At 42.7% G+C, this 25,528-nt stretch overlaps 1 protein-coding gene across 5 annotated transcripts; it reads left to right on the top strand.

The window, feature by feature from the left end:
• Nucleotides 1–1,154: 1,154 nt before the first annotated feature.
• Nucleotides 1,155–25,085, top strand: TASOR (transcription activation suppressor). Of its 5 annotated transcripts, XR_010028832.1 has the most exons (24): nucleotides 1,155–1,621; nucleotides 7,702–7,847; nucleotides 8,959–9,051; nucleotides 9,882–9,954; nucleotides 10,958–11,049; nucleotides 11,402–11,560; nucleotides 12,600–12,727; nucleotides 13,383–13,414; nucleotides 14,063–14,168; nucleotides 14,592–14,695; nucleotides 14,805–14,908; nucleotides 15,133–15,205; nucleotides 15,339–15,413; nucleotides 15,774–16,415; nucleotides 17,439–17,869; nucleotides 18,741–18,879; nucleotides 19,723–20,585; nucleotides 21,252–21,374; nucleotides 21,933–22,092; nucleotides 22,637–22,745; nucleotides 22,898–23,076; nucleotides 23,163–23,321; nucleotides 23,663–23,865; nucleotides 24,114–24,227. XR_010028832.1 is itself a non-coding variant. In XM_063164677.1 (23 exons), the coding sequence occupies exons 1-23, from the start codon at nucleotides 1,231–1,233 to the stop codon at nucleotides 24,500–24,502; spliced, it is 4,821 nt and encodes a 1,606-aa protein (XP_063020747.1). In that variant the 5' UTR covers nucleotides 1,155–1,230; the 3' UTR covers nucleotides 24,503–25,085. The 5 variants fall into 5 exon arrangements, 4 of the variants coding, with proteins under 4 accessions (XP_063020747.1, XP_063020748.1, XP_063020749.1 ...); XM_063164677.1 differs by lacking the exon at nucleotides 23,663–23,865 and having other exon boundaries at nucleotides 19,846–20,585; nucleotides 23,940–25,085; XM_063164678.1 differs by lacking the exon at nucleotides 23,663–23,865 and having other exon boundaries at nucleotides 24,114–25,085.
• The last annotated feature ends 443 nt before the right edge of the window (nucleotides 25,086–25,528 follow it).

The raw sequence follows: 25,528 nt of genomic DNA, 5'->3' as shown, positions 1-25,528 counted from the left end.
AAACTAAAATCTGGTATTTGCATTTCCTAGGCACTGCAAGAATGCTTATTTTCAGGAGGCAGTGTTCACTGCAGTGCATTCCTGGCAGCTGCCAAAGACAGGTCTTTGCTTTGGCTTTTGCATTTTCCCATCCCTCTTGCACTGCAAGTTGTGAGCCTTACAGGGAAATAAATGCTAACTTTCTGGCCTCCAATATAGGTTATTTAGTGCTATTCTCAGTATGCACCTATGAAAGAATGCTGCTGAAGTAAATGAAGATTTTTTTTGTCTGCCTGCCCTTCATAACCATGAATGCATTTTTATTCTTCAAAGGTTAAATGTTGTCATCTTGTCCAGTGTCTTGGAAAAAAAACTTAAATCTGAGAGTAAGAGGTATGCGCTGGCACTCAGTCTGGTGAACTTGTAGTTAAAGTTAGGAGTTGGCAAAGACGGCATTGCCAGCCCTGGAGCAGGAGCGTTCCTGGGCCCGAAATGCCAGGGCGGGGGATCGTGCCCAAGGGCGGGTTCGCTGTGGGGAGAGCGCGGTCCGAGCGCCGCGCCCCGGCTGCAGGGCAGAGGCGTGTGTGGGCTGGGCCCTCTCGGGAGAGCGGCGTCCCCTCAGGGCAGCGCCCCGGCCCCGCTCCCCCTGGCCCGGCACCGGCGGGAGGGCGGCGGGTCCCGAGCGGTGCCCCGGGGCGGGAGCAGCGGGTCCCGAGCGGTGCCCCGGGGCGGGAGCAGCGGGTCTCGAGCGGGTCCCGAGCGGTGCCCTGGGGCGGGAGCAGCGGGTCCCGAGCGGTGCCCTGGGGCGGCAGCAGCGGGTCTCAAGCGGGTCCCGAACGGTGCCCCGGGGCGGGAGCAGCGGGTCCCGAGCGGTGCCCCGGGGCGGCAGTAGCGGGTCCCGAGCGGTGCCGGTTGCCGGGAGCGGCAGTAGCGGGTCCCGAGCGGTGCCCCGGGGCGGCAGTAGCGGCTCCCAACGGGCCCGTCCCGCCCCATCGCGTGGGCGCTGCCCGCGCCCCGGCCGCGCCCCTATTTATAACGTTTGCCGCGAGCGGATTGGCTGGGCCGGGCTGGCCGCAGACCCGCCCCCCCTTCCGCCGCCATGTTGTGTGGCGGGGCGGGGGCGGCCCGGGGGCCGCCGTGAGGCGGGCGGAGGGCGAGTCGGGGCGGCGCGGGCGCTGCTGGCGCTGGGCAGGGGCGCTGTACTGGGAAGAGGAGAAGGCGCGGGCTGCCGGGCTCGCTTCTGCGGAGGGAATGGCGGATGCCGTGATCCGCAGTGGCGGCGAGATGGAGCCGGAGCAGCATCAGCGGATGGAGAAGACCAGCGCGGGCGTCCTCGGAGCGGAGAGTAACAGAGCGGGAGCCGCTGAGGACACCGCACAAAATGGCGGACGCTCTGAGAGCGGTAGCGCTGGGGAGGCGCTGCTGGTGGCTGCTGTTGCTGCAGAGGACAAGGTCCCCACAAACCTCAGCATCAATAGCAGCAGCCAGCGCAGGAGCAGCATCTCGACGGCAAATGAACAGCAGCAGCAGCAGCCGCCCAGCGGTGTGCTCGGGGGGCCGCCCCCTCTCCCTAAGCACTCAGAAGACCAGCAGCCTGTTAGGAAGAACTTTCAGATCCCCAGGAAGAGCAGAGAAAAGAAAGGTTGTTCCTTCCCTTTGCCTCCTTTTCTACCTCGCTCCCCTCTCCATCCGATTCATCAGGCAGCTCTCGGACACCTCACGCGGCTGCGTGCGAGCCCTGCTGGGGAGGAGGCTCTGCTGGCTCGCACCCGCGAGGCTGCTGAGGAGCCGATTTTAGTGTCAGGATGTTACATTCTTCTCCTACCCTTCCTCTTTTCTTTCTCACTTATTTTGTCACGAGGATGAAACAAAACCAAAACCAAAGCTCGGCTTGAATTTCAGATCTCTGCTTTAGAAGGAGGAGAAGCTGGATGTGATCAGAGTGGGCTTGAGTTGATCTCTGCTCTGCTTCTGGAGGTGCATTGGCATGTGGAGAAGATGTTTCTTTGGGACGCCGACATCAGCGAAGATGGTTCGCTTTTCTCTTCCCTGACCTCCTCCCTGCAGGAGAGGGGTGTAATCCTGGCTAGGATAGACGAAACAAACCCAGCAGAGTTGTCCTTCATTGACGAATCGCAGAAGACTCTTCTTATCTGGTGAAAGTTCTTTGCAGGGAGAAAGGGAGCATCCCACGTTCTCGTGCCTCGCTTTGGAAGCGTTCTGCTTCCAAGTGTCCAGGGTTTGAGGTTTTTTGTTTCTGAGTAACTCTTCCTCTAAAAGCCTATGGTATTTCTTGCTTTTCACAAGACTCCACAACTTAACTTTGTTATTGTTAAGTGGAGTTGAAGACATGTCTGATTTCCTCCCTGAAATCTTAGTTCTTGCCCTTTGGCAATATGGAGTCAGTAACTTAGTCCATATCACAAAAATACTTGTTTGAATAGGCTTCTTGTTCTTCAGAGAAGAGGGTAACATCTTAACTTCTTGAAATGCTTTCTTCTGTAAAGAAGAGATGAAGGTAGGTTTATTTCATTATCCAGTCTTTTGTCTCCAGTAATAGACTAATTCCTTTTGGCAGTAATGACCCCTTTTTCTTCCTGGTCATTCCCATTGCCACCCCGCTCTGGGGTGATACAAGTCTGGCAGAGATTCATTGTAAAAAGAACTGGGTTGATTTGGAGAAAAAAAGTCTTTTATAATTCATCTGGCAGAAAAATACCTGGATGTAACTTGGTGCCTCATGAACAATCGAAGTGTCTTGTGTGCCACACCCAAGTGTGGTTACACCCAAGTGTGCTTTAAATGTGTTTCAGAAGTGTTTGTACTTAACCAGCTCTATCTAGAGTTCCACTTTAGCATTTGGTTCCAATGTGAATGAAAACCTGCAAAATACCTTCTTAGATCATCTAATTCATCATTTGCCTATGCTGAGCCATCTGCAGCGTGCAAAAGCTTTGGGTTGTGTAGTTCAAACAGGCTTCTGTGGCCTCTAAGGTAGAAGAGGGAGCCATTCTTACCTTACTTCAAAAACTGACTTGCTAATGTCAAGGTCGTTTGAGCCATTCTCGCCTTTTTTCCTTTCAGCCTGCAGAAAGGCTCTCAGGTATTTTGATCATTCTGATGGCTTGGGAGCTTCCCAAGGTCTCAGAGCAGACCCTGCCTCATTCAGCCCACGGTGCTGGTGGGTTTACAGCTGTGAGTGTTGTTCTCACAGCACGGGCTGCCAAACTGCAGTTTGAGCACAGCTAAGTTGCCATTGGGATTTGCATTGTCGTTTGGAAAATGATGCAATTCAGTCGGTTCTGGAACTGCACTGGAAGATCAGCACTGAATCCTCTGATGCCATAGGTAGTGGCTCTTGCAGCATCCTTATTGTTAGTGCTTAAATACATCTTGTTAAATTGCAAAATAATCTGAATGACACCAGTTCCTCTCAAGAGAGCTCTCTTGGCTTGGTTCTAAAGCCCAGCATGAAGCAGTACATATGGAAGCTTCCTCCATCGTTCTTTGCCTTGCCATTGTCCTTGTTCTGATTTTTAAACCACCATGTTTTTTGTGGATGTACCATCCTGAGACACAGCTGCTGCCTTGATTGTGAGGGCTTAGCTGCTATGGACAGGATCACCTTGTCCAAGGTGTTTGAGTTTGTTTGGAGGTGGGGTTTTTGGTGGATTTTAAAGTATTTTTAAACACTAAAATGTGTTTTAGCAACAGTTTTTGGTAGTCAAGAAATTAAAAACTGAATCTGAAAAGCCCAAATGTAAGAGAAAAATTTATCTTCCCTCTTGGAGACTTAAGTAGAGACTGGAAGTCAACAAATTCTTTGCAATCTGAAGAAAAGATACCTCCTAACAACTGTGATCAGTTTGCACAGAGAATTCTTCTGATTTTCTCATTCTTTTTGCTGGCATAGGAATTCAGGAAACAAATGAAAGAGAAGTTGGCTGCAACATTATTTTTTTAAGGTGTGCCTGCCTTTGTTTTGCTCCTTAGAAGTTCCTTGGAGGTTTGTTTTCTTGGTACACGGAGTTTAGCAATGGTGTTATGCTCCATTGAGCAGCTTATCTGTCATTTGTCTTCAGGCCTTTCCTGGCCTCTTCTAATTCAGTTGTCTGATCTTCACAGGTTTCCAAGTTTGCTTGAAACTTGAGAGGTCCTTGATAGGATTAGGAAAGCAAATTTTAAGGATAAATCTGTGTAGGAGCACTTTTAACTTGCTGAGCCATCTGAGTGATCCCCTTAGCAAAGGATAATCCCACCAGTGATGCTGACATTGCAGCCGGTGCCTTTAAGGGGTTGCTTGTTGATTAAAGCTGGAGTTTCTTTCTGGAGGCTGTCAAAGTACCAGCTGCCTGCTGTTTCTCAGGCTGAGGCAGGGGGAAAAGGTCTTGCTTTTGCCCATGAAACTCTGCAATACCTGCATGAAGGTCTAGGTTCTCCCATTTCTAATTCATCGTTTTGCCTTTTCTTTTGTCTTCTGATTTTCCCTTTCTTTGGTAGAGATGTGCATCTGCTGTTTGCTCCACAATATTTCTAGGTGGAGAACTCTCTCAGTCCCTGAACTTGGTAACTGTTTAGGCCTGTTGACAGCACAAGACATTTTGGGCTGAAAAAGTCCTGAAGGTAAAAATGTCCCAGTTATTAACACCACAGATTTTTTGTTTTAGTCTTAAAAAATGAAGACTGAAAGAAATTGAGACTTAAAAAGAGTGGAGCTCAGTGGAGCTTTTGTAGCAGGAGCACTTGTGTGTGAGGAATGCTAGTATTCTGCCAGCTTAGCTGATAGGAAAATCATTAATTTACTTATCTTCCCTTCAAACTTTGTTCAGCATTGCTCAGGGAGGATGGCTCTGTCTTCACATTCTGACTTAAAGCAATTAAACCCAGGGACTCCAATCTCAGCTTTCTGAAGTTGAAGTATCAGACAGCTGTGAAAGAAAAGTAGAGCCTCTCAGGCATGACATACATCCAGACATCCAGTCCAGTCCCTGTCCTTTGACTAGTCCTTATTAGCTAAACTCAATTTCCACCTAAAAATAATTACATAAATTCCCATGCCCTGGGTAGAAGCTGAACAAACCCAGTATTTATTTTTACCTGTGCTGAGCAAGCCAGCAAACCCCCAAACAATTGACTTGTATTATAAGAATGCTGCATGTTAGTCCCTGCTTTAATTAGAGTTTAATTAAGCTAGGGCTGTAAAGGTGCAGTGCAGCCCCATCAGCTGTGTCCAGCGAGCCTGGAAGATGTGTGTGTGCTCATGGCTGCTCTCTGAGCTGATGGAGGACTGGGATGAGCTCAGCAATTTCATGGTTTGCCTTGGTGGCTGCTGTACAAGGTCTAGTTTAGTACTTCTCAGTTTTGTTTTAGCTTTTTCTTATTTCTGCACTCCTTGCTTGTAGTAAGGTCCAGGCCCTGCTGTGGTCACATTGACATTTCAGACCATCACTGTCCCTGAACACCTCAGCTCAAATGGGGAACTGAAAAGTATTGCCTGGCTACTCACCTCCCTGGGGTGATGTTTCATGTTCTGATTGAGAACATGAAATCTGCAGTGCCTCGAGGTCTGGAAGAAAAAACTGCAACAATCCTCATAAAATTTTTTATTTTCTGTTTTCCATAAATGATTGATTAGGTAGGGCTTTTCCATAAATGTGTTGAGCACTAAGTGTATACTAGTTTATGCAGATTCTCCCTACCAGGAGAATTGGGTGACTTGCTGGTTTAGGGCAAGTCTGTCTCATCTTGCTCCCCAGGGCTTTCCACAGAGCAGATGTTTAAACACAAAGAGGAGCATGGTTGATAATATTTGTGTGTATGACAGGATCTTAATTAATGTAATAATGTGCCTCTTCCTAGATTTGCATCTGGGAAAGTAGGTGAGACTTTATGCCTGCCTTGTGGTGGCTCTTTCTAGCTCACCCTGCAGTGCTTTCCACTTGTTTGGGCTCCAGATGGAAGTGAGAGGTTTGTTTTTACTGAGCTTGTGTCCTCGGGGAAGGAGGGAGGAGGGATAAGGTGCAGTAAACACTGGTAAGAAAACAGGAAATTCAGTCAGGCAGCTGGCCCAGATAACCTTCTGCCTTAGCTGGTGGTTTTGAGGAGCTGGCAGTGTGTGAGCCCCAGATCTGTGTGACAGGGGATTGGTGCTGTAGTGTCCAAGGGATGTTTGGGGCTGGGGTGGAACAGGCGGTGCTTTCCCAGGGCGTGTGTACCTGCAGCAGGCTTCTGTTTTCTATTCTGTTTTCTATCAGTTTTCTGTTCTATTCATAAGCATTTATCTCTTCAGTACAAGAGCATTCAGTCCCAGTAATACCAAGTTGAGAATTCCATTCACTTTCAATTCTGTCTCCTCCCATGCTGTTGTCAGCTTTTGAAGAATGAAGGTGTTGTTACTGAAAAGGATGTTACATAAGGATGGTTTCTAAATCACTTTCATCATTTCCGCTCTCTTAAAAAAATCACTTTCTCATTGGTGGTGGTGTTGGAATCCTTGCTTGATTTCAGTTTGCAGATGTGGTGTTGCCTTCTAAAGTGTGCAGCTTTTACTAAATAACACAGAACAGTTTGGTTTTCATTAGGAACATTTGTTTTATATTGAGGCTTATGCAGTAAATCTTTTCTGCAAATGAGAGAAAAATTGCTGCCTAAATCTACTGCCATATTTCTTAATGAAATTGGAGGATATACTCTGAAGATAGAATTAAATTTAATTTCTTGTTAGAGTAATGGTAGGTTGCGTTTTGTTGGTTTTGTCTTTTTTTTTGTTTTGTTTTGTTTTTTTTTTTTTTGTGAGATTAGTACTATTGTTCTTAAGTGTTGTAACCACAGTAAAAGTTGTGTGTTTTTGGTGGGGGTTTTGGAAGTTACTCTGAGGATAAAAACCACTTGTTGTGTTGTGCTAGTTCAGTTCCCCCAGAGATGTTATTTTTCCTGGTCACTACTCTCTAAGTCTGCACTGCCATCCTCTGCTGGCTCCCCCGGGGCTGCTCCTCTGATCCCTTTGTCACCTTGGCACCCAAACACAGATAAGGAGCTCGGGGACATGGCTGCTTCCCTGGGGGAACTCAGGTAAAGGTTCTCCCAGGAGGGAATTTGTGCAGCAGCACATGAAGGGCTTTCCTTTTAAAGCAGGTATGGTAAGGGATAACATCAACCATGAGCACAGGCAGTGGGGTCCTGATATTTTTAGCAATAGGAGCTTATTTGTCTTCTTTAAATAGGATTGGATTTCTTCATATTTAGCTTAATTGCCATAAGCAAACGGACACAAAACCACATAATAGTTCTGAAGTGGGGCCAATCTATGAAACTCCTGTTGAGGTTTTTATTAGGACAGTTTGTTCCTGTTTTTTAATTAAAGTAGTTAATTAGTAAATTACAGTTCTGAAAGTTTAATTTCAGTGTTTTGCAGTACATATTAGATGTTTTTCAAGGGGTAAATTCAGACTTGAAGTGCTTCCCTTACAAACTTCTGAGAACCAGTAGCTGTGCAAGAGCAATATTAAAAAAACACAATTGTGATTTTTAAAAGATGCTGTCATTCTAGGAAATTTTAAGATAAACTTTAAGTTTATATTTGCCAAGTATTCTAGGTGTTTTGTGTTTGAAATTGAATCACAAACCATGTATTTTCATGCATAAACTGTCAGTGAACTGGAAACCTTTGGATGTTTTCACATCTATATTGATGCTCATTATTTTATTTCTTCTCTTTTATAGCACTCTTTCAACCAGTACTTCCAGAGTCTCGAGAATTTGAGGAGATTATAAACATTCTGCATTCTTCGTACTTGGATCCCAGTTCAGTGTCCAGTTTTAAATACAAGAGAGCCAGCTTAGTTCAGAGTGAGCTGTTGGAAAAGGAAGTGAGTATATTTGTGGCTTCTGCTTCTCAGTAAGGTACCAGTCAAATGCCAGTGCTTCTCAGTCTAGAGCCAGAGACCTGGGCATTATTCTCAGTTATGCAGTTGGTCTTTAATTGCAAACTCACATCCCCAGAAATGAAAGCAGATATTTTTCAGGCAAGTTTATTACTACATAGTTTTTGACTTTAGCCTGCCAGGTACCCCAAGAAGACTAAAGGAAAAACTGTATTTGGCACCACTTGTCTGTGTGTTTTTAGCTGTCAAAAATTTTCTTAATTTTTATTAATGTATTTTAATAACCCAGAAGTTTGTTTTAATGTTTTCTTGACGGGGCTGATGTTTCCTGTGAAAATTAAGATTAAAATATGTGTCTGATAGAAGTTTCCATAATCTCTGTAGTTTTGTTGTTTTCCAAGAAGTACTTTAGTTAAAGCTGATCCAGTAATTGGAGCACCTTGGTTGAAGCCTCTCTGTTGTGCCTTATGTGGTGTCTGTTAAATCCAGCCTTGGCTTGTTCTCATCACTCTCAAATGAAGTTTTCATTCCCAGTGCCAAAAGTTCACATAGGAAGTAATTGAAGAATATATAATTTGTTTGTTGTGATTATCATCTTGAAGTTATGAAGTAAACTGAAGCTTTTTCTGCTATTACATTAGTTATTCATGGCTACAGCTGAGAAATGTTGGTAAAAACCACCTCAGCAGCAGTGAGGTGCATCTGCAAAAATGTTTGTACAGTGTAAGAGATCTGTCTCCTAAAAAGAGAAAAAGTCTTGTTTCTGGAGTTTCAAAGATGATGTGGGAGGCATTGGGCTGGATGGTTCTAGCCAGTTCTGCTACAAAGAGCAAACTAAACTGTTACTGCCCAGGTTTGTTTGAGGAGTGTCTCTTAAAAAAAACAAATACTTGGGCAGATTAGGCCAGTTGGATTTCCCACAGGTATAATGTTCTCGAAATCTAATTACAGCATCCAGTGATTTCATTTGGATTATCTTTTGATTATTTTTGTACACTTGGATGTGCTAACATAGCTGGGGCATTAAAGCCCTGGCCCTTTGGTGTGGCAGCAGCAGTGAGTGTGTGCCTGTGCTGAGAGCTGTGTGTGTGCTCAGTTCACAGAGAAGCGGCGGGAGCTGAAGCGGGACGGGCGCCCCGAGAAGGAGCTGTCGGACAGTTACGCCTTCCTCATGGTGGATCGCTGCCAGGTGAGCCCTGAGCCCTGCAGGGGAGATGCTTTCCTCAGCACTTACAGCTTTTGGGCCTTTGGGGTTTTTTCAGAATGGTTTTATTGGCACAATCTTAAAGTTACTTTTGCAAAATTCAGCACTGGAGGGTGTAGAAGGATGGGAAAGGGATCTGTCACCCTGTAAATCCTCTATTCCCTGCTACTTAAGGTACTCCATTTACATGACTCTGTATCTTCTCTGGTTTAGGCTCTGTTTTATAAATAGCATAGATTTTCTGGATGACATGTGAGTTTTTATTTGGTTTGTGGTTTTTTTTTTTTTTAATTGAGGAATATTTTATGCCTTCATTGCATTTTGTTTTGGTTTTTTTTTTCTTCTTTTTTTGCATCAATAAGGTGACCTGTAATATTAGAAAATGGTCATTGTCTTCTCTGTCTCTTCTTTGATCATATACTTTTAATCAGAGTGATGGAAAAAGTGATTTCTGTGCTTTGTTTGCTATTATAGAGTTGAGATTTCTTAAGCATGCAATCATTTGACAGGTATACTTCTGTTTCAAATATTAAAATTTTCTGTATTAAAGGCAAGTAATATTCATAAAGAGTGTTTGAGGTATAGGGAGGGTGTGGTTTTTTAAGATCCAGGTGAGTTTATGTAGCTGTTCCATATCAGAGTTTAACTTACACAGTTGAATAGTTTTATAGAGAATTCAGACTAGTCTTGCCTCTGTTTGTAAGGATTGGGGTTTTGTTTAAATCTCAATTTATATTCTGTAATTGTTATTTCTTGTTGTTTGTTCTGTTTATATCCTGCCTTTCCTTGCTTAAAAACCTGTCTGTTCTCTTTAGATCCAGAGCATATGTGAAAAGGGGCTGCAGGTTGGCCACTCCAAACTCTCAGTTCTCGGCAGCCCTTCCATGGGTAATTATCTTTTCATTAGAAGTGCTGCTTATTCAGTAGCAGTTGGCAGATATAATGTGATGCAGTTGTGTCAACTTTCAGTCTCTTTTATATCACTAACTGCAGCAATGTCACAGCAAGATGTTTTTAGCAAAGGAAATGGACATCAGAGCATTATTTCATAGCTCTGTTTTTGAGTAGTTCAGCTAAATTCCCTTTCCAAAGGGAACACCTAATTCTCAAACCAGTGTCCCATGTGTTTCCAGTAAACCTGGGGGGGCAAAGAGCTGATGCAGTGTGTGGCTGGCTGCCTCTGTGTTTGTTTGTAGGTGTGTGCATTCAGAGATACACATGGACACAGTAGCTCAGCTCAGTTTTGATGTAGATAGAACTAAAATTCTTGAATCCACAGATCCAAGAAGAGCATAGGTAAATTGGAGACTTAGAAGAGTCAGAAGGTGTTAAAGAGTTTTGAGAGTGCAAGATAGTAAGTTCCTTTTGCAAAGCTTTTCAAATAGAAAATTAGGAACTGATTTTGTCACCCTGTTGAGAGGAATATGGTACAGAGGTATCATGAACATTGAAAGCAGCCAATATGAATGAATATAGAAGTGAATACTGAAAGCAGAAATAGGTGAGAGGTGGAGAGTAAGGCTTTATGAGCATGTGAGGTTTTACTGTTTAGCTGGTAAAGGGTCTGGAGCAATTTGCTCAAGCAGTTAGATACAGACTTGGAATGAGAGGAACCTAAGCCAAATGTATGATTTTTAGAGCATCTGAATTCAGTTACAGCTCTTTGATCTGAGGCAGTCAGCCAGACCAACAGATGACAGTGTGTGTTTGAGGCTGTAAAATCTATGAAATAACTAGCACAAAATTATTTTACCTTTGCACTTGAGTGTCAGTTGTATCTTTATTCTTTTGTGTGCATTGAGCTTTAATCCCATGTAAGGCTTTTGAAATCTCTAATAATGTTTTAACATTCACCATAATGTATTTTGGTTTCTTTTTATACTCTTCTCAGGTGTATATATCTCCAAGTATGCTGATTTATTGCAGCCTAATCCTCTAGAATCTGGAGCAACTGGAGATGTGATTGTTTTTAAAATAATAAAGGTAATTTTATCTTGCTATTCTTGAAGGATTACATTGCTTACTGGTAACACACAGGGGGTTTTAACCTAACTTACTTGTTAATTTGTGCAGTCATCTGTATATAGAGAAACTAGACATCTACTAGATTTAAAATCCAGTAGTGATATTAAGCTTAAATAAATCATAATAAATTGTTATAGAAGGCAAAAATATGTTGGTTTTTTTTTTGAAAGTATGAAAATAATGTACTTCCAGAAGTAGCTTTCTTAATGGCTTGTTTTATTTTCACTGCTCTTACTTTGTTTGGTACTTGAAGCAATTTGTCAGTTTCCAGGACAAAGCTCCTGCTGACAATTCCTCTGCTTTCTCACAGGGAAGAATGAAAAGCATATATGACTACACTGGTATGAAAGCAATGGAATCAGCTGCCAAGAGCATGTTGGATCCCACCCCAAACCACGAGTGTCACATTTCAAAGAATGCAGGCAAAGTCACCTCCCTGCTGGCTTACCGAGCCTACGAGCTCACTCAGGTACAGCTGGGCCTGTGTCACCTTCTTCCAGAAAACCTCACAAACACAACTTGTGAATGATGAGAGAAAATCCCTGGGGATGGAACAGCCCTGAGCTTCCCTGTGCAGCTGCAGCTGGGTGTGTGGAGCAGTCCAGAGGTGCTGCATTGGAAATCCCAGATCAGCATGGCAGCCTCTGCTGTTCCCATGGGGTCATCCTGAACCTCGGGAGATCTCCTTCACATTAGGGGGAGAGGGAATAGGAGAAAACTGGGGAATGCACATGGGACTGGAATGAAGGCTGGAAGGGAGGACTTGGGGAGTTTGAGGTGTAAAAGTACAACTGGTTTGTGGTCATTAAGTGGGACACCTAAAAAGGAAAATGTTGGCTAGGAAAGAATAGCATTTTTCTTTTCTTTTTTTTTTTTTTTTTTTTTGCTTATTCCCCTTTCCAGATTCTCAGGTTTGGAGATGATGAGGGAAGACAATGAAATCAGTTCCAAGCATTTATGTTCCTCCAGGTGTTCTATCTCTTACTGCAACAATCTGTTGCAGTGAGATTATTCCACCAAGTATGCAGATTTCAGGATCCTTGCTTGAAAGCATTCTCTTCAGTATTAACTTCTTTTATCTTCTGTAAATCAGTGAAATAGATGGCTAAAAAATGAATGTATTTTTTCATTTCTCATTGCAAGTTTGCCTAAATTAACATTTTATATTGGTGATTCAGCTAAGGATAGACTCCAAAACTCATTGCAATATTTACTTTCCTCTGAATTTTTTTGTTTTTATTAGTTAATCCCTTCTCTCACCAAAAATACTTTCAAATACATTTTGCATTTCAATAATGATTTATTCTTGATTCACTCTTGAAGGTACTGTCCATATCTAAGTGGTTAATTAAGGAAGGAGAAGATTAAAAAAACTATCTTAATTTATTGTATTTGCTAATACATATGAGAGGAGCATTTAAAAACTTCTTTATTTTAAATCCCAGCATTTAAAGAAATTAATGATTGCTCCAGGCTTCTGATTTAACACTGTCCCTTCTTTTTCCCAGTACTACTTTTATGAATACGGCTTTGATGAGATCAGGCAAAGACCAAGACATGTTTGTCCTTATGCTGTTGTTTCATTTGCTTACAAGGATGACATGGTGCAAGGACCAAAATTTGTGCCCCCATCGAGGTAAGCTGGGAAATGAGTTGTGGGAGATGTGCATGTAGCAGGAAGAATTCATAGCTGTTGGCAGTAGCTTAGCATTGATTTAAATGAACAGTGCTGAAGTGAATGAATGTGTCACAGGGACTTAGTATAATAATCGCACTTTCTGATGCAATGCAAGAGGTGCCAGAATTGGTTTTATGCAGCAGGGTGGCCCCTGTGGGAAGCAGTTTTGCTGCTCTTCCCACCTGCTTGCCTTTGGCCTGGGTGGAATCCACAAATACTGAAGGGTTTTAGCTAACTGAGGAAATTTGTGGACATAAAAACATTCACAGCATTATCTTGCTTGGTACTCTAAAATAATATTCTATATATTTTGTCTCTGAACCCTTCACTGGTGTCTGCTGGTGGAGAGAATATATAGATGGCCAGTTGATCACAGATCCATTGTGATACCTGTGCTGATGTCCAGGTGTGGGGACTGTACTGTGAAATGCTACAAGCAGTTACCAACGTATCTAAAATAGTACAAGATGCTGCAGCAGTGGTAGATGGAGGTTAGAGAAGGAATTACCAGTCTTCCTATTTCATTAGACTGATAAACTATTCTTTATGTGAAATTCAATGGTCAGAATTCTCTGTTCCAGCCTAGTCATTCTGTCTCTCTTCTTTTGTTTAGAGCAAACACCTTCCATGCAGACAGAAGTACAGGTAAGAATGAATTCTGGTTTTTGGTTTTATGATACAGACAGGGAAGGTTCTGATGATTTTCCCCCATAGTTTTGTGTTTGACCAGTTTAGTTATGCTGAGTGTGTACCTGAATTTTATCCTGAACCATGCTGGTTGTGATACTGGATGATCAAACAGACACCTTCATGTGTGTCTTCTTTTATCAGAATGAACCAAGAGTGAACAAAATCAACAGTCTCTTTTCCCTCCTTTCCTACTTAGAGTGTGGTAGGAACTGATCTTCAGTTCCTGAATCTCCTGTTCAATGGCACTTCACATAATATGATTCTGTGTCATGCTTTGTTTTGAACCTCATTCAAGCAAAGTTGATATGTATGAAAGGGGTTGACAGTTAAGGTAAGGAAAAGAGAATGTAATTGCTCAGAAATCAGCATCAAGGGTGTGCTTATACTGACAGGTGTAGGTAACAAACCAACCTCCTTTACTCTGCTCAGAGCAGGTCAAAACATAACAGGGTTGATAACATCCTTTCTGTTGCCTTTTAACATTATTGTCTGGTATTAGGATGAAATTTTCCCTATACTGATTCTGGAGATTCAGCAGCCTCTTCTTTCAGTCACAGCTGGCAAGTGGTTTCACTTAGTCTTCCTTTCTCCATCTTAATTTAGAGAAACCTAATGTTACATTGTGGAGGGGACAGCTTTGGAATAAAGGCAAACTTGTGTGCCACGTTTCCCTAAAATCAGCAGCACGATCTTTCCTTCCATGCAAGCTGTGAGTATTGCCATTTAGACAGTAAGTTTAAAATACTGCTCTATTAAAACTCTTTTGAGTAGAAACTGGTGAGTTTTGGATATATTCAGATGAAAATCTGAAATACTGACTAAGTGCCTGAAATGCATCAAACAAGAGTTGAGTCATGTATATCCAGAACTTTCTTGAGCTCAGGCACACAAATGTCAGCATCTCTTTGCTGTTTGCTGTTCTGTTGTTTTGGGTTTGTTGGTTTTTTTTCCATTCAAGTGACACACATTCCTCTGCAGGAATAAACACCCCTGGCTCATGAGATAGTACAAAGAAGTTCTTCTTAAGGCCATGTATTTACTGGTTCTTATTTTATCAGTGAGCGTAGGAATATAGAAAGTAAAAAAAGAGGTCTTTATTTTTTTTTTATCTCCCCCCACCCTTCTTCTCCAGTTCTGAGAAGCTTGAGGTTGAAAATGTTGTAAGCATTGATGATTTGAAGAAAAAAATTTCACCAGCATTGTTCTTGAAAGAAACTTACCAAGAAAGAAAAGAAGGTAAATTGTTCTCATTTAATTTCTTTAAATTCAGAATTTTCAAGTTTTCTGAATTACAATTTTGTTTCTTTTTTCCTTACATTCTCTTTCTCTCCTTGTGTCCTGTCAGTGTGGAAGAATGGCATGTACTGTAGCCTGTATGAAGTTGTGGAGAAGTCCCGTTCTGGGAGTCACTTAGAGGGTTTGCTTCAAAAGCTAGAGAAAGAGAAACTTGTGAGTGCAACAGATTTCACTATTGCTATTTTTAAAAATAGTTGTACTAGTTAGTAGTTTCAGGCATACTACAAGATGCACAGTCTCACTGGAATTCCTTAGCTGGCATACTCTTAAGTATCAGGGCACTTCTCTGCCCAAGACAGAATTATCTTACAGTCAAGAGGAGTATTCATGGTGAGCAAATGTCTTTGAAGCAGTTTGCTCTTTTTCCTTGAAAACAGGTCCTTGTGAAACCACTTGTGGACAGAGGATTTCTTATTCTTCTTTCTCCTTGGCAGATGATGTCCCCTTATGGTAAGCACACTCTGGGTTTGTGTTTGAGTTGGGTTTGTTGTTTTGGCTTTTTTAGAGGGGTGGGTTTTTGAGTACTAGATTGACTTTGGGTGGTCCTCTCCCTTTTAACTGTTTTTATGTTTTTGTGCTCTAGACCACCAGACTGGACGGTCCCGTGTGCTTCATGCGCTGTTTCTGTTCCCAGAGTCCAGAGGTGTCGTTGGCTCAGGTAGGTTTGCTCTCTGTTGTGTGCAGGTTTATTTAAACAGAGGTGATATTCTGTGAAGATTTTGTAGTCAGTCAGTGTGAACTAAGAGTAACAGTTTGCATTGTTATGGTCATGGTATTAGAAATACTTGTTTCTTCACAAAAGCAAATGTTGGACATTGTAGCTTCATTTGTTCATATTTGAGAAAGCAAAACTTGTTGAAATTTCTTGATATAGCATCCTTGAATTACTTCTTCATGGTCATTCCAAACTGTGTTTCACTCAGCATGTATTAACATAGAGTATTGCTGACTAGTCATCATTTATTTATAGCTTCATGGTTTGATTTTAATTGTGGGTTCCCTTTTCTCCTTTTGGCAGCACAAAAAAATGGTCCATATGGAACACAGAAAAATTCATATACCATGTCTTCGCACAAGAAAAAGGAAATCGTTCCAGAATTCACAAAGTTGGTTCAGTCTCTGAATTTTGCTTTGTACCCGGCCCGGAAGCACAGCGGTGGAGATTACAATGCTGTGGTGGAGAAGTACATCTATGAGTACTTCAGAAAGCTCTACCATGGCCCTGGCAGAGCTAGAGAATTTATATTGCGTGAGTACTCACCAGCGCTGGATGACAAAAGATTTCTGCACCCTGGCCCGAGGTACAAAGGTCACCTCAAGACGTGCTTGCAGAACTATGTGTTCAGCTGTGAGTCCTATCAGCTCCCCGTCTGCAGGGCCAGGGAGCTGCTGGACAGGAACCGCAAACCTCAGCGCTTCAGCCCCAGCTCAGAGTATGAGGCCAAGAAAAGAGTGCCTCGTTCTGGAGATGATGATACTGAAAGACTCAAGGATCTTATTAACTTGATCCAGTGTAGAAAGAAAAATGTAGGTGGAGATTCTGATTTTGAAGACCCCAGAATTAGGAGTGGTCTGAAAAGAAAGCTGGAAGAACAATCTGAAAATTTGCAGAAATACCTAAAAATGAGTGACTCTTCAGAGAATATGTGTCACTGTGAAGGTAAGAAAGTCTTTGTTTAGAGTTCTTCTTTAAACATTTCTATTCAGAGCATATTTAACACTTAATCATCATAGATTGAGTATCTTTTTGCATGCTGTGGCAATTTAATGCACGATGGTTCATTGGCCTGAGATCTGTCAATAGAGATTAAGTTTATTTTTTGCAGGTTTCCACTTTTTAGGAGATAAGTTAAAGGGAATTTTCCTGGAAGTTGCTTTTGTTTAGCCTCTTTGGAAAGAAAGCAGACTTTCAGAGAGTTGACTTGCCTGTGGAGCTGTCCAAAGACTTTCTAATACAGAACACTTAGCAGTCTTGTCTTTTGCAGAGTTTGACTTTGCTGTAAATCTTTGTGTCCACTACCCTATTTCATACCTAAGAAGTTTAGATTGAAGGGAAGAAGCATAGTTCAGTTTTGAAATAGCCAGTAATGTGTCTAGTGGGACAAAGGAAACAACCTAATAAGATTAAATAATGATCTACATCCAACCTCAGAGAAGTATCACAGATACCTTCTGACTTAAGGTCTGCCAGAAAAAACCCTTTGATTTCTGTTTCCCTGACCATTTTCTCAAGGCAATTATAGAAGCCTCCTGCAAAAGGGGGAGATGGGAATGGGGTGACACAAAGAAGAGGGGATTTCCCTCAAGCACCAGTCACTCTGGTGTGTGTGAATCCCTGGAAGATGAAGTGACTGATCTTAGTTGTCCTTAGCTGCCCTCTTGAGGGGACAGAAGATACTGACTGCCATGTAGGGATGAAGGAGGCAAAGGGTGGACTTCATGGTTGGGATTCCTGCTTGGTGAATTCTGTGTACCTTCAAAGGTCTTTTGACATTGATTATTGATGTAGAATATGTGATGAAAGCATGTCTACATTTTTGTTAAAATAAGTGTGTGTACATACAAACTGACTCTAAAGATCGAGGCTGCGGCGACGTGGCAGATGTTTGTGGGGAGATCTGGTTTTGTTTGTATTTTAAGACTGAGCAATGGATTCCTTTTCCCCTCCTCACCCTCTTGTAAGGTGGCAGAAGCTTGGATTCCCCACACTACGTGTTCCCAGTGAACCCTGAGCACGGAGGCCACGAGGGTGACCTCAGGCAGGACGTGCCGGACGCCGCGGCCGACCCCGAGGGGCTGGTGCGGGCGGTGCTGGAGACGCTGGGCCCTCCCAGCCACTGGGACCCAGCGCTGCTGCAGGCTGTCACCCAGGCCTTGGGCACTGAGGAGATGCAAGAGGATGTGAGACAGAAATATGAGTATGAATCCATTCCAGCTCAGGACAGAGATGGTCATGAGCTTCCTGCCCCTGCTCAGGCTGACAGCGCTCCCTTCAAGGACCCGCAGAGCCCGGCCGTGCTGGAGACTGACGCGCCGTGCTTGCCCTACCCCGTGGATGTCAGTCTGCAGCTCCCACCCAATGAAGCACCCCTTGAGCACACACTACATTTACAAGTAAGTGAAACTGCCCAGATGCTGACAGTGAAAGTATTATTTTCATACATATGAGACTGAATGAAAAAAACATTGTTTTTCTACAGAGGCAAACATAGATACGCACTAACTCTTCTGTGAAGCTTTTCTGTTTGGTAGGAACATAGGTGGAAATTTTCTCCACTCTTAAGTGTCTGTTCATGGTTTGTTATTCTTTTTGTGATAGAAAAGGAGCAGAGTTGAAGAATTCTGAGTATTTCACTGCATGCTCAGCTCTCTTCATGTGCCTTCTTGGTGCAGTGCTGTAGATGAGTTCCCTTGTGCCTAGGGATCACAGTGCCCCAGCTCCTTACTCTACAAGAGTGATTGTTCCATCATCTCTGTTACTGGTACTTCCACACAAAGTCCAGTTCCTAATTCTTAGAGCAGGAATGAGTTTGTCCTACCTGTAATCTCTATGCTGTTTTGCCTCTACCCATCTGGAATGTGAGATGAAATTGGCTTTTTTAAGGGCCCAATACTAGTTGTAGGCAGTGCCTCAGCAAATTTATTATTTAAATTTAAATTATTTCAACTGTATTATTTAAAATGCCTCCTGGCTTTAGTCAGGTATCAACACAACTGCCTGGAAAAGAGTGAGGGAGCAGCCAGTTCTCCCTTCCCCTTTGGCACCCAGAGCTCCCATACTGTAAGAGCAGTGCTCAGGACTGCATTAGCAATGGGAGACCAGAGCAGTACCTTGTGGAAATGTTTCCAGGTTGAATGGATTACATTGATAGCAGAATTGCCAGTGAACTCACTTCTTTCTGTCAGCTGCTCAGAATGCAAAAACTTAATAGTGAGCAAAACCAAAAGAAGTTGTTTTGAGATGAGCATTTTGCTTGGTTTTTAGGACACAGGCACTGGGAGTACCTTTGAAGGCTGCAGTCCCTGTCCCAGTGCACCTATAGAACATGGCTATCTCAGGCAACCTCCCTGCTCAAATAATGTAGGGGAAGTTGGAATGCACTGGAAACTTATCCCAATTACAGGTAAGATGGATTTTAACTCCTCTGTTCCTACAAGTAGTGAATGAAAACATATTCTAAAGGTTTGTGCCTGGATTCATACATCCATTCTTGGATCACCTGTTGGTACACAAGCACATCTATAGCCTGTGCAGTTGTTTCTTGTATTTGATTAATACAGAAATCTGGATGAAAACAGGTACTGGTGGAGAATATTGGTTTGGCCTCATATTAACACAAATTAGAAATGTGAATGCTTTAAAAACAAACAAAACTATAGTTTTGAATATGGATGGTGAAGGAACTGAGCTGGGGTTATGAGGGTCATTCAGCACTCCTTTCAGCACCACTGAAGCTGTGTCACTAATCAATCAGACTGATATCCTCCCCTTTCAAGAAAAAAAAAACTTGTTTTCACTATTGCAAGATCAGGTGCAGCTTGCAGTCCAACTCCACGAGGTCATTTGTGTCTAAGCTTTGTAAAAGTGAGCATTTTAACCTAGTAGCAAATGCAAATACTTGAGTCATATGTTGCCCTGCTCGATTTGTAATTTAATTTTTAATTTGTAATGAAGGTATGTCCTGTTGTGCTTATTCTACATTATCTCTGGGAAAACTACTTGTATTCTGCTTTTCCAGCAGACTTGGACTGTGCTGTTTGACTGTCTTAGGAGCTGTTAAATGTTCTGTGCTTCTGCACCTCAGCAGACTGTAACACTTGAGTATTGGGGTTGAAGTTGGTTGGTGGGGGAGGCGTAACAGTAATGCTGTTTTCAGGCTGGGATTTGGAGGTTTTGGTCTATCACCTGTGTGTGACTTTGACACATGAGGTGATGGTGATGGTGATGATGAACTCTTCTTCTGTAGGTCTGAAATCACCTGAAGAGCCACCGGAATATTTGCCACCAACGGATGCACTTCCTAATGACCCCCGGGTAGTAAATAGACAGAGAAATTCTGATTATCAATTGCCATGCTCTCCATTTTCAGACACACAGAAGGGGACAGCAGAAGATGGACATTACACAGGACAAGTGGAGAAACTTGAAGATCAGTATGAGCTAACAGATCAACCTTTTACAGCTAAGCATTCCATTAGTGCAGTAATAGAGACAGCACTGTTAGAAGAATATAAGCTCTTTGCAAGAAAGATTAAAGAAATTTTGCAGCAAAAAAACATTCCTTATGTCAGTGACATGTCCACACCAGTCCTTTCTGCCCAGGAGAGGATGATGAGACTTTCTGAACACATATGTTTGCAGGCATCAGAGATTTCTGTCCAAGAATACGTAGAGAGCCTGATTGAGAAGCTGGACAGTGTCATTTTGGCTTCTTCCTGCGTGAAGCAGCCTCCCGCAGTGTATGGCAGCCCTGGAGCCCTGGAGGCCATGAGCAGCACCGCCCCCGACAGCGGCACAGCCCTCCCGGAGCCGCTGCCCTGCAATCACCTGGGGGAGGAGCTGCCCCCAGGCAAGGACACCGCCAGCCGTGGGAAGGCTCAGCCAGAGGAACAGACTGCTGGTGGGGATCTCAGGGGAACACCAGAAAAGACTCAGAAGTCCCCTAAGAACTTAAACATTTCAACTCAACCAGATTTTTCTGATTTGATAAGCAAGTTAAAGCCTGAATTATTTACTGGTTTCGTCCAAATAATGGAAAATGTACAGAAAAACAGAATCCAGTTTTATATTCATGAAGAGGAAGAAAGTGTTCTCTGCAGAGAAATCAAGGTAAAGCTGTTTTAGTTCAACCTCTCTCTACTGCCAGAACAGAGTGTCTTTGAAATCCACTTGTATGAAACTGGACTCACTTTCACTGTGCAAGTGAGTTGTGAAAATAGGCTGTCCTGTCCCGTTTCCTCACTGAGCTTTTGTGGTAGCCTTGCTTATATTTAGCTTTTACGTAAGTCTTTGAGCTGGAAAACAGAACAGGCTGCAGGTTGGTCCTTTCTGAAGATCCTGCCAGGGGCTTACAAAAAAAGAAGTGATAAGTGAAGAAATGTGATAGCTACCATTTTAGAAAGAATGTATGAAGAGTCACTCTGTGTGCCTTTGGGGTTTTTCTCTTCCCCTCTAATTAACAGTAGAACTTTGAGAAATCACTGTGCTTCTGTGACTTAAATGTGTAAGATAAAAGTTGTAAACTTCTAGTCTTCCTTGAAAACTGGGGCAGTTTGATAGTGTCGGTTGTGTGTGATTTGATAAGAATGACTGAGTTGCTGAAACAGCTGCTCTGTGTTGCTGCATCCTTCTGATTAATTTCTGGGAGGGATAAAGCAGCCAGTCCCTCTGGGATTCACTGAATGGAAAACCTCCTTGCTGTGGGTGTCATCTGGGCATTGTTTTTACCAAACTACCTATTGACCTTTTCCTTGTCTCCTCTCTCTGTGGTGGCAGGAGTATCTCAGAAAGTTAGGGAACACAGAGTGCCATCCAGAGGAGTTCCTTAGAAGAGGAGATAATTCAGAGAAGCTGTTGATCATTATCCAAAATGAAGACATTGCCAATCTCATCCATAAGGTATGTCCCACATAAGTAACTGTGAGCTACAGAAACCTGCTGGCAATTGTGAGAGGAGCTCAAGTGGAGCAAGGCTGCTTCCTTCTAACAGCACAGCATTCAGCAGTACCCTGTGTTTAGCTGCTGTTGGAAGAAACAAAATGGTTGTAGTAAAAATGGTGTTGTCCAGCATTTACTCATGACTTCTTCCACCACCATGCACAGGCTAATGCATATTTCTTGTTAGTAGTTGCAAAGCTGTGCAGAGGCCTGAGTAGTTCTGGTTCTGTGATGCTCCAACAGGAGGTGAAGGCAGCTTTCAGATGGCCTGAGCTATTCCTGCCAGCTTAAGACCCTGTGCTGGACAGAAAGTAAAATTACTCAAAGTGCTCAGTGTCCATGTACCTTATTCCTGTAGAGCTCCTGAGAGAGCACCTCCCTAGGCAAGAGAAGAAACAGTGATTTCTTGAAAATGTGTTTTGAAGTTTGGTGCCTGGCATTAGTAGATAGGAGAGTTCTGTAATTCCTTTTTCTGTGTGACCTGTGCTTACACCTCTGATTTCAAATGTTTTTCAACAGATCCCTGGCCTGGTGACTCTGAAGAGGTTCTCCTGTGTCAGCTTTGCAGGGGTTGACAGTTTGAATGATGTGAAAAATCGCACTTACCATGACCTGTTTGTGTCTGGGGGTTTTGTTGTGTCAGATGAATCTGTCCTTAACCCAGAGTCCATCACTACAGGTAGGTGTAATCCTTCTGGAAGCTTTAGAACTAAAATCCTGACATGTCAGTATGTGAGAGGTCCTGTACTCACCTCAGTGAAGGATCAGGGTCTCCAGATTTTGTGATATTCTTTAAAAACTTCAGCTAATTCAGTCTCTTTCTCAGCCCAGTGGCACTCTTGAAGAACACATGAACAGGGATATTTTGTTTTCAGTTTGTGTTACATTGTGTAGTTACATCTGTGGAGCCTTTTATTTCTTACTACTCCATCCACAAACATGCTGTATATACTTTTTGTTCATTTGAAATTGAATAGCTAATGAAGTTAAATTTTTTGCAATATTTTAGCAAGGCAGAGTGTGTATGCTGAGGTCAGCTCAGTTTTATGATACTGCTGTTGGCCAGCCTGCATGGAATGAAACTTTGAAGTGAGTGGCTGCTGTTTGTAGTTGTGTGAATGTACTGTGATGAAAACAGGAAACAGCTTTTTGTACACACTGAAGCAGTTACTTTCAGTCTACATACCGCAAAATTGAACTTCTATTCAATATCTCTACAACAGATAAACTGAAACAGTTCCTAACATTTCTGGAGGATCTCAATACCCCAGATGGGAAATGGCAATGGAAAGTCCACTGCAAAATACAAAAAAAACTGAAAGAGCTGGGGAGGTAAGTAAGATTCTATAATAGCAGCTGTTAAAATGCTTCATTTTTCATTATGCCATCCAAAACACTTCAGTAGAACTTACTCTTATGTTTGTCTGTTGCTATATAGACTGACCTTAAATTGTTTCTAATAGTGAGCTTTGCCCCCCCTGCAGGATGAATGCCAATGCCCTGAACCTGCTCACCCTTCTGAACACCTACCAAAAGAAGAACTTGGTTGAGATTCTGTCTTACCATAACTGTGACTCTCAAACTCGAAATGCTCCAGAACTTGAGTGTCTCATCAGGCTTCAAGCTCAAAACATACAGCAGAGACATGTTGTCTTCCTAACAGGTAAACCCCACAGTTGTGAATACCTCTCTCCCTTTTTTGATAACAGGTGCTAAATATTAATACAAACTCCTCTTGTATGTATTTAGAAAAGAATCTCAAGACTCTCTCGAGTTACGTTGATAATGGCATCGTGGTTGCTGCTGTTGATGACTTTATGCATAACTTTAAAAATCTTGTGGGGTTTCACAGCTCTGATACTGAGCAGAACAACCTTGCTGCTGGCAGTGCTGGCCAAAGACAATCAGGTGAGGTCAAACACACTTAAACTTTCCTTTCTAAAGTGCATGTGTGGGGTAGAGGTGCTGGGACAGTGTGCCTTGACTCTGGTCAACAGCCACTGCAGCTGGCAAGGAAAACTCAACTCTCAAGGTGTTTGAAATGGTGGGGGAAAAGCAGTGGGGATGGAGACCTTCAACACAGAAGTACAGGCTGATGTGGTATTTGAGGCACTAGACAGGGCATCAGGGAAAGGATGCACTTGTCACTTCCTGCTTTATCTACTTAGAGTAGATAAATTGTACTGAGATGTCAGTAATTGTACTCCTTTAATTGTCTGATCAAATACTCACCTGCTGTGTAACTTTAGATGCTGTTTTGACATTGTCCCCTTTGGAGCTGGGAGTTGGGATTGCCCAGCACTAAATATGAGCACGGTGTGCAGAAGCTTTTAGCACCAATAACTGGACACTCCCACAGAGGGTTGAGTGTGTGTGTTGAGTAAGTGAACTCGAGTGGCAGAAGACCAAGACTTAAAGTGCTGTTGGACTGGCAGACCTGAAGTGTAACACTGTGAGTAGTGTATGGCCTTTTAAACCAAAGTTTATATTTCAATAGAATAGAACTTTCTCTCTCTTTTAATGTAGTTCTTGTAGAAAAGGATGAGAAGGATGAGGAGGACATGTCTCTGGATTCAGGGGATGAATTGGCAGAAATAGAAATCTGCAGTGGTGCCTCTAAGTATGATACTCATGTGGAAGCTTTGCAGCCAGAGGCCAAGGGCCCACATGGAGTAGATGCTAAAGCAAGCTGCTTATCAGTTACAGAGTTACCTCCTGAAGCACAAACTGGCCTTGGGGAAAAGACTTACAAAACTGACTTGGAAGAGAAGCAGCCAATTACTCCAGTTTCTACAACATGCTCTGCTGAAGGAGAAAAACACAATGCAGCTGAACAAACTCCTTTCAGTAACTTCCAGGTTTATAGCAGACAATTAAACATGTTCCATCAATTCAGCCACTTTAGTGTCCTCACTCATCAGACTTTTCTGGGAACCACATACCCGATTTCTCCTGCAAATCAAAACCAGGAAGGGAGCAATTATTTTCTATCTGCCTACAATCAGAGCATGGATACAGAAAAGTCATTGTCACCTGGTGGCTGGGATAGCTGCTGTGATTCTTCCAGGCCATATTCAGAACAGAAATGAACTCTTAAGTCTCTTTTTCTAAGTTGCTGTGGACTTCTCTGTTTCTAAAACGTTGGATTAATGATTTCTATTTTATTCTGGAACAAAATGTTTCTTGTTCTTGTTATCTCAGATGTTTTCATGTTCTATTTAAATCCCTGATGGCCCGTCCCTGTTGGAACCATCTGAAAATTTAAATAAATACATATATTTTTTAACGTTTACTGTACTTGAATTATCTTGTTTGTTGGCACTTTTAAGTTTCTACATTTGTATTTGACCTGTTACCTAAGCTTCAGTTTGAGGTCTGTTTAATGTAAAGCTGAATGTTTGCCTAAAATATGTGAAAGAGCCAGTTGTCTTTTTTTCTTAACCACAAGAGTATCCAAGTCATGTTTCTTTACATAAATATTAAAATTAATGTATTTATTTGACATGGACACAAATTTTGTACAATGTTTTTACATAGCTCTAAGGCAGTGTACTTATTTTCATGACTATATACTGGATTTTGGCTAAATACCTCAATTAGAGTAACCAATGGTGCAGTTCCATTACAAAAAGAAACAAATAAACTCTCAATGCACAAGGGACTTGCTTAACACATTGCTTTGTCTGTGGTTTTTACATGGTTTGCAAAGTGCTTGAGGAACACCCAGGCTTGGTTTCATGCCCAGCAATGATCTGTGTGTCTCACTTGGTGCTCTGTGCCCTCCCAGCCTTTATCTGGCCACTGTGATTACTGTAATGAGAGAAGGACAAAATGTATTGACTGTGGGAATTCAGTTTGCATCAGAAAATCCTCAGTCCTCTCCCACTTCAGCTTAATGATTCCTGGGGCTTTCAGGCACTTTTTAAAAGTTTGGTTTTGTTTGTTTTGTGAGCTAGCACTGGGGTAAGTACAGTTTTCTCTGTTTCTTACTCCTGTCTGTTACATTTCCCATCTGCTCGGTTCCCAACCTTTCCCCTGTTCTCTCCTCCTGTTCTGCCTCAGGCGTGCAGAGGCAGCAGCCCAGGGAGCAGCTGTGGAGCTGCTGCTTTGCTCCC

The sequence above is a fragment of the Melospiza melodia genome, chromosome 10 (genome assembly GCF_035770615.1).
Source record: "Melospiza melodia melodia isolate bMelMel2 chromosome 10, bMelMel2.pri, whole genome shotgun sequence".
Classification (NCBI taxonomy): domain Eukaryota; kingdom Metazoa; phylum Chordata; class Aves; order Passeriformes; family Passerellidae; genus Melospiza; species Melospiza melodia.
The sequence above is the reverse complement of the archived record's forward strand: the minus strand, read 5'-3'. Positions and strand labels throughout refer to the sequence as shown.

Bases quoted from the DNA above. Each gene is read 5' to 3' on its own strand.
- TASOR (XM_063164676.1), top strand. From the start codon at position 1,231: ATGGCGGATGCCGTGATCCGCAGTGGCGGCGAGATGGAGCCGGAGCAG. The intron at 14,169-14,591 runs GTGAGTATTGCC...CTTCTTCTCCAG, and splicing joins TCTTTCCTTCCATGCAAGCT to TTCTGAGAAGCTTGAGGTTG. The intron at 22,093-22,636 runs GTAGGTGTAATC...TCTCTACAACAG, and splicing joins CCCAGAGTCCATCACTACAG to ATAAACTGAAACAGTTCCTA.